The following is an 8,305-nucleotide window of genomic DNA, read 5'->3' as shown; positions in this document are numbered from 1 at the left end:
CTTTATGTAGAGAGGGTCCCACCCAAGGCGAGAGAGAGAAGACTCCTCCTCCCCCCCCATGCATCAGTGTCGAAGAGGGACAGAATTTTTTTTTTTTAACGTAGGCGTCCCCTTCTTTTTAATTTTGATTTTGCATTAGAGGGATTTCTGCGCATTGGGGAAGTATTTTCACCTCGTCGTGGTAGTCTTTTCTTGTTAGCTGGGCGCTTCTTCGCGGAGTGACATAATCGCCGCCGATCGATGTGCGCATGTTCACCCCTGTTGTGGCGGTCGAGTGAACTTTGCACGAATTTTTACCACGTTCACGAGCGAAGTGAGCCCTACGCTGTCTCGCCGCGAAACCGCTTCACTCCCGGCAGCCCCCCAATTGGTGTTTTTTTTTTGGTGTCCGCGTGAGTGCCCATTTGAACGCGTCTCGCAGGGGGTTCGCGCATAAATAGGTACATACATATATACACATTTTCAGCCGCGCGAGGTCCTGCTTCCCCCGCGTGAGGTCCTGCTTCCCCCACGTGTAGCTAACACCGCTGCGGAGGGGAAAACTGCCTAAAAGTTGAACCACATTTTTTGGAGAGCCCCCCCCCCAAGAAGGCGCAACATGGCCATGCTGTTCCTTTTACTTCTTCTGGGGTTGGCGATACCCCGGGCGATAAGCACAAACCAGTACAGTATCAAACACACAGGAGAGTTAGTGCTAACAAATCAGCTGAACAGTTTAGTAAATGCAAGAGTGGTCCCAAACGAAAATACATTTAATTTAGAAGTAAATAAAGTGATAAATTTCCCAGTACAATGTATCCCTCATAGTGCAGTAGATTACAATGCAGAAAGGAAGAAAAAGCCGATCTATTTTATCAAACATGAATTCAAGAATTCTTTACATCTATATAAAAATAATGTTAACCTGATGGCATTAAATTTCCCAGACAAATTCTACATAGTAGGTATAGCTGCAAATAATGGGTTCATTTTAATGATAACAGATGTAGATATATATAGGATAGATGTAAAGAAAAAAAGAATATCTGTCTTGAATGTCATAGCACAGAAACATGCAAATATTATGAATAACAAAGAGATGTTTTTTACAGGAGTTATTGCAGATTCGAAAGAGAACCATTTTTTTGTCATTTCTGCAATTAAGCAAAATTATTTTATTCTGCATGTGAAGTATAATGAGCAAAATGATTACATAGAAGTAATTAATGTTATTGAGACAGTTAATGGGAAATCGATAAGAGTGTTGAACGGATTGGCAGTAGTAGATGACCGTTTGTTTATCACGGAAAATGCAGAAAACGTTTTTAGATTGACACTAAATAGGAATAATAACTCTGTGCAAGCTAAGAATTTACATACTTTTTCGAATGGAGACAAGATAATCGGTCTTAGTGTGATTGTGATGCCTGACCAGGAGGATACAAACAGCACGAGGGATCATCTCATCGTTAATGTAAAACACGTAACGAATGATAAACCTTCATCGGAAGGGAAACTATACCTTATGAGCATAAAGAAAGACGACACAGTGAATGTGTATTCTGTGTTGGACCTTTACAGCAGAGATTTAAACTCCCTATATTTCACCATCTATGATGCCCACCTGGTAAGTGAGGAAGAAGAATATGAAAGGGGGGCATTGGCAAAGGAACTTAACAATAACAAAGCGAAATTTTTAAATTTGGACAGTGCCACCACGATCAATGCTACTACTGATAGTGAAGCAGAGAAGGCGGAGAAAAAACGAAGAGAAGAAGATGCCAAATATAGGCTAACAATTTTGTGGACAAATAACTATAACTGTACTGTTAACAAAGGAACTATCGATTTGAGGAATATAAAAACGGGTTCAGGGAAAGAACCCAAAATGCCATTTATCAGTGTTACCAACCAGTACGCATTGGCTCCACATGTTACTTCTGCAAGTAGTTGCTCAGGAAAGGAAAAACTACTCAAGGATATGTGTTACTACGATGCAGTAAATAACTACGTTAGTGTCCTCAATAAATCGGATGAATACAATGAACATTACAGTGGCAACTTCCTATTCGATGGACTTAAAGACTTTATTGCATTTGATTATAAATCGCATATGGACATTCACGTGTTGACCTACCCTCTCAACAACACTGTCTACGTTCATGTGGAAAAAAAAAATTTGATTATCAACCTTCCCAAACCTTTCGGTATATGCATGGATACCTACAACAGCACAGAAAATAACGTTATTGTTTACATTACAGGAAATGATGACGCGCAGAATTATGTGAATAGGTGTGTGATTAAGAAGGCGGAACAGTCCTATGAGTGCTACAACGTGTATAGGAAAAAGAACGAGTCGAATGAGTACTTCCAACACATATCATTTATAACGTATGAGGAAAGCAGAGGTAACAGAGTCAACTATATCTACGTGACGAACAATAAGACAAATATTTACAAACTGACAAAGCAGAATGATAAGTGGTTGTTTGAGGAATGGCTCAACTTGGATGATCCGAACCAACGGGTTGGTCCAATAACAACATCCGTGAACTATTTTTTTGCTAAGAAAAACGTCCTGGATAACTTGGTGCGCAAATACCCTCAGTCGAAGCTGCTCGCCAAATTCCAGCAGCCCAATGAGGACGACCTGCACGTCACGGAGGACGGTTACATTTTCCTCACGACGTCCCACACCATCATCTTCGTGTCTAATAATGATTCCTACGGCCAGGACAGTGGCTCCAGCATCCACTTTTACACGTCCATCCTGAAGGAGAAGTACTACCAGTCCTTCGCCGTCGACTGCATAGTCTTCAACATAGAGAACACCTCCAAGTTCAGTTACTACCTGGATCAGTGATAGCGCGGCGGGGTGAACGCGCGGACGGAGCGCAAGCGAAGCGCGAATGGAGCGCGAATGGAACCGCGAATGGAGCGCGAATGGAACCGCGAATGGAACCGCGAATGGAACCGCGAATGAGTGATGATTCCCCCCTCCCCTGTTTAACCACATTTGTATGAACAGCAGTGCATATGCATAAGTACAGGGACACACGCATGTGCCCATGTCCTGCACACGTACTGCTTAGCTTATGTACGCTTTTCATGTTTCTGTTTGTGCATGCCCCCGAAGTGTTGTACTACTCGTCTTTCCCTGATTTTTACCCCCTTCATTCGTATGCTAGTTTTTTTTTTTTTTAAAGCTTAATGTGTCTACCGTACAAAGTGTACCATAAATGATAATTAACTCTTTCTCACGCGTTGTGATGTGATTCTATTCTATTCTATTATATTCTGTTCTATTCTATTCAATTCGATTCGATTTTTTTTTTTTTTTAACGTTTCGTTTATGTGCCCCCCTTTGTGACATTTTGAATTATGCTGTCCATCATGTAGCCATTTTTGCTGCCCATTCGTGCGGCATTTTTTTTTTTTTCTTCTTTTTATTTAATCTTTAAATGTTAAAAGGAGTGAAACGAAACAGAACAAAAAAAAGTGAAATTAAATCTTAGCATATTACCAAATGTAGAGCACTGCGACGAGCACGTAAATAAAATAAAACTAAACTAAACTAAAATAATTTTAATTTTTTTTTTTTTTTTTTTTTTTTCTCACCGTTGCGCAGCTTGGCTAGCTTCACCATGAGCGTGCACTCGTGTGGGGGGTTACTAATCCGAGTCTACGTCACTTAGCGGGTCGTTTTTCCATGCGCTTAGAAGGACTCTCTTGAATTCCTCCTTGTCGATAACCTTGTCGTTGTTTCTGTCGGCAAACTCGATCATGTGATTCAGTTCCGCGTCGTCGATGTGTTCCCCTTGGGTGGGAAAGGGGGAAGCAGCGTAGGTGGCTGTGCACATGTATGTTAAAATAATAGGTGTGCCACGCGCAGAGTGGGCAACCGACGCGTGAGGAACAGCCCTGTCAGCGTGTCCATGGGGGGTGGGCCAAACAAATGTCGCCACGTCAGATGCTCATTTCCTTACCTATTTCGGCACAAACGTTTCGCAAAGAAGTCAGCGTTATTTTTCCTACAAAGGTAAAAATGGTTCTATTTTCTTTACAGTGTGTGCAAATGCCCCGGTGCGGCACCACCTACACGCATCAGTAGGGAAAAAAAAAAAAAAAAAAGACTAACCTGTGTCATTCGGGTCGAAGAGCGAAAACATGTGGTCTATTTCCTCCTCATTGTATCTCTTATGAATATGTTTCGTTGCGATTTCGAAAAATTCATCGAAATTTAATTTATCGTCGATGTTTTTCTTCACTTGGAGGAAGAGATTCTTCACTTCCTCTTTTTTGAAATTGAGGCCAAGCGACTTAAGGGCGAAGTAAAATTCGCGGATGTCGATGTAGCCGCATTTGTTTGTATCGAACAGGGAGAAGCATTCGTATATCTCTTTTTCGACGTCCTCATTTATTGGCATTTCCTTGGAGTTATCGAGCATCATTTTGGCGAGCAGCGGTGTTCTCCAAGAAGTTACCTTTTTTGTCGCAGGCCTCCGCTCGCTCAGCTGGCAGCAAATAATGCGTAGCCGCCAATTCTGCACTGATGAAGTGGGTACTAACGCACGTTATCGTTTATGCTTAACGGCACATCCACCCATGTGAACACCTCAAAAAACGTAAGCGATGATTTATCAAAATGGAAGGGGAAAGATAAAGGCAGAGTACTCAAGGAAGTCCACTCGGGGAGATAACTGTGTGCCTTATTTTCCTTTACTTTAACAGACACAGCAACGAAGCAACAAATGGGACGCATGTGCCAAATGCACACACATATGGCGATGGTCACTTTTTACTGATTGGAGAAATTAACCCAGCGAAAGGAACTTTTTGCTGCCGAATGTTTTGAAAATTTACAGCGCGGTGAAGGAAAAAAAAAAAAATTATTCAAAACAAATGAGTCATACAAGGGAAAAAAAAAAAAAAAAAAATTAAAATAAATAAAATAAATCAAATTAATTCACCTTGCAAAATGTTAAGAGGAACACCTTTACTTAAAAACTGCACGATATATTTTTAATTCGAAGATACATGTGTGAAATGATCATTTTGCATGTGTCAACAAGCAGTCATTGTTTGCATGTTTCCCCTTTTCCGATTGTTATTTTTCCCGTCGTGCCACTAATCCGTTGAAGCGGGAGGGCTGGAACAACTTCACACATTCCTCCTGTGAGGTCTCCCTATTTGATAGGGTGTAGCACGCCTCAACATTGACACGTGGACACGACAGAAGGGAATTTCCTCTGTGACGGTTGAGATGAGGTGAGGTGAGAGACCGGAGGTGATGTGCCCCCCTTTTGGGAACTCCTACAGTTCGTATTTCAAAGATCACCATTAGCGCTACATTTGTGTTAACCTTTTAACAAGCGCAAAATTAATGCTTCGTTTGAGCTTGTCGGAAAATGCGGCAAAATGGTGAAGAATAGTTGGCGGAAAAGTGATGGCAAAGGGTAGGTACTCATCTTATAATTTATATAAATAAATATACATATATACATACTTTTTTTTTTTTTTGTTCCCATTTTTTCACCCGCGAGCGAACTTACCCTTCGCTGGAGGCAGGGAAAAAAAGCGCTGATCCGTTGATGCGTTCGTTTCGCCTCTTGGCGCAGCGCTTTTTTTCGGATGGCACTTCGGCTTTAAAGCATCGCCCCAGTGCCTTCCCCATTTTGTGTGGTTTGCGAAAAACACCAAATGGATTCCCCAATGCAAGTAAGCAAGCGCCACTGGGCGCCTATTCCATTTAATTTGTGAGTTTATTATATGCTTCACTTTGGCAAAGCGCATAAAGGTAAAAGTTACATACGTATACGTTGCAACGCGGTGGGCCCCACTTTGAGCAACGCCGGAAGTGATTTAAGTGTATGTATGGGGTGTCGCAGCCCCGTGAGGAGCGTATTTTTTTTTCCCCCCACCCTGTGCTAATGTGATATATACACGCATATATAATATCTGCTGCTAAGTTCGCAAAGAAGCGTTGCAAAGGTGAATTAAAAAAAGAAGCAAAAACAAAAAGAGGTGCCAAATGGTGGATAACCGACCGTGGGAGATAACCCACTCGCCCCTATATAGTAAATAGCAAAAAATGAAAAAAACAAAAAGGCCACACGTGCGTACTACGTAGCAAAGCATATTGTACATATATTTTTATGCCGCATCCGTGGCGAAGATTTTTGTCGAAGTTGAAAAAAAAAAAAAAAAAGCGCTCTCAGCCTCAGCCGCAGTTTAAAAATACGTTTAAGAGTTATAAGCATACCAATTCGTTTTTTTTTGTAAAGCATCCTAACCTTCTAAAATTGACAAAAAAAAAAAAAAAAGAAAAAAAAACAGTTCACTATTTTGCTTATACATTTAATGATAAAAAAATAAAACTGTGTCAGGAACAAACGTATGCACGCGTTGAAATAATTAAATGTTACAGTTCTTTCGTTTCAGCCCTTTTGCGTGAACAACATATTACAAATTACATTTACCCAAAATTATCACTTGGTATTTTTTACCCTACAAATATAAGGCATAAGAGGCCCCCCCTTACATATTCTTAATCCTTCGAAGGAGAAAATCAACCAACCAATTTTGAAACTCTATCGGCAAAATGGTACGTACAAAAAAAAGGATGAGAAACTTCGTAGGGGCGCTTACCCATGCGGCGTTTGCATATATACCACAGGCTTTTGCCCCTGCGCTCAGATGCCCATCAAACTGCATACCTGAGTGTACCTTTTTGCATATCTGCCCAAGTGTATGCTAATGTGAGTACATATTTTGTGTAGCCTTTTCGCCTCGCTTAAACGGTCGTGAAAGGGCTAAACGGGCCAAATGGGCCAAATGTGCTGCTATTACGCTATATTGTGCTTTCGTGCCATATTTTTCGAATTGGCTGAGAGGTAACTTGCCGTAAAACATGCCCTTGTTTGATCTACATGCGGAAATGTTGCAACCCAGCTGTGTAATTTTATGAAGGGAGATGGCGCACATTTTTGGCCCCCATATGTTTGTCAACCCGCAAGCCGCTTACAAAACTGTTCTGTCGTGCTTTTTCCAAAAATGTGTGCAACTTTTTTTTTTTTTTTTTTTTATCGATGTTCATATTATTTTGAGAATTTCCTATACAGCTAGCTTTTTTTTTTTGTGTGTGTGCGAATGTAAAAATATGAAGCGTTCATATTTTTTTGGCCACCATTTCGACCATCGTTTCGGCCACCGCTTGCGCGTCACTAACACATTTACCTCGCATTTCCCGCGTTTGCCCTCCCCTCCCCGCAGGGTAAAGGAATAAAGAAGCACATGAAGAGAGTGAATGCGCCCTCGCATTGGATGTTGAACAAAATGGGCGGCCAGTATGCGCCCAAAACGAGTAGCGGTCCCCACAGGCTCATCGAAAGTATCCCCCTGGTAATTTTGTTACGAAACCGACTGAAGTATGCCTTAACGTTTGACGAAGTGAAAATGATATTAATCCAGAAAATTGTAAAAGTGGACAACAAAATAAGAACCGATTGCACATTCCCTGTTGGTCTTATGGACGTTATTCATATAACCAAATCGAACGAATATTTTAGACTCTTGTACGACATTAAAGGAAGATTTGTCCCCCATCGTATTACCAATGAGGAGAGCAAATATAAATTGTGCAAGGTGAAAAAAATGATTTTGAGAAAAGGACGATTATCCATTGCTGTTACGCATGATGGTAGGAGCATTCCATACATACACCCAGACGTTAAGGTAAACGATACGGTTCGATTAGACTTAGAAACCGGGAAAGTGCTGGAACATTTAAAATTTCAAATCGGTAGTATGGTTATGGTCACAGCTGGACACAGTGTTGGAAGAGTTGGTATCATTTCCTCTATTGATAAGAACATAGGAACGTATGATATTATTCACGTGAAGGACTCCAGGGGAAAAATATTTGCCACTCGTTTGAGCAACGTGTTTGTCATTGGGGATAATTCGAAGCCTTATATCAGTTTACCCCGTGAGAAGGGAATCAAGTTGGACATCATTGAGGAGAGAAGGAACAAGCTGAAGGCACAGAATAACTAGGTGGCTGCGTTAGGGTTCACAAATGTTATACGCCTCCTCTTTTTTGCTAAGAACAGTTAGCTGCGCTGCGAACGGCAGACAAAGGCGTTGCATCCCTAGTGCAAGTGGGGGAATGAAAAGTTGAACAGCTTTATCCCCCACACCCACACACATGTATATAAAAAGTATGCCCTTTTTCAAACCTGCAACTATGCATTGTCGAATTGTTTACACGATGAGTATACAATTTCGGCACATGCATGAAAGGAGAGCAGTTTTTACGCAAAAA

The 8,305-nt window shown here is 41.2% G+C and overlaps 3 protein-coding genes across 3 annotated transcripts; 2 read left to right on the top strand and 1 right to left on the bottom strand.

Annotated features, from left to right (window-relative positions):
• Positions 1 to 598: 598 nt before the first annotated feature.
• PCYB_091260 (translocon component PTEX88) lies at positions 599 to 2,509 on the top strand (the record flags this gene model as incomplete). The annotated part of the gene is made up of 1 exon (XM_004222239.1): positions 599 to 2,509. A coding segment is annotated over one exon (1,911 nt), but the record flags the coding sequence as incomplete, so codon positions are not given.
• A 1,085-nt stretch (positions 2,510 to 3,594) lies between these two features.
• Positions 3,595 to 4,600, bottom strand: PCYB_091250 (caltractin). The gene is made up of 3 exons (XM_004222238.1): positions 4,121 to 4,600; positions 3,969 to 4,013; positions 3,595 to 3,799 (listed from the first exon to the last, which is right to left on the bottom strand). The coding sequence occupies exons 1-3, from the start codon at positions 4,431 to 4,433 to the stop codon at positions 3,654 to 3,656; spliced, it is 504 nt and encodes a 167-aa protein (XP_004222286.1). The 5' UTR covers positions 4,434 to 4,600; the 3' UTR covers positions 3,595 to 3,653.
• Positions 4,601 to 7,254: 2,654 nt separating this feature from the next.
• On the top strand, positions 7,255 to 8,037 carry PCYB_091240 (40S ribosomal protein S4; the record flags this gene model as incomplete). Its single annotated transcript, XM_004222237.1, has 1 exon — positions 7,255 to 8,037. A coding segment is annotated over one exon (783 nt), but the record flags the coding sequence as incomplete, so codon positions are not given.
• Positions 8,038 to 8,305: the final 268 nt, after the last annotated feature.

Source organism: Plasmodium cynomolgi, chromosome 9 (genome assembly GCF_000321355.1).
Source record: "Plasmodium cynomolgi strain B DNA, chromosome 9, whole genome shotgun sequence".
Lineage (NCBI taxonomy): Eukaryota > Apicomplexa > Aconoidasida > Haemosporida > Plasmodiidae > Plasmodium > Plasmodium cynomolgi.
Note: the sequence above shows the minus strand (reverse complement) of the source record. Positions and strands in the feature narration are given on the sequence as shown.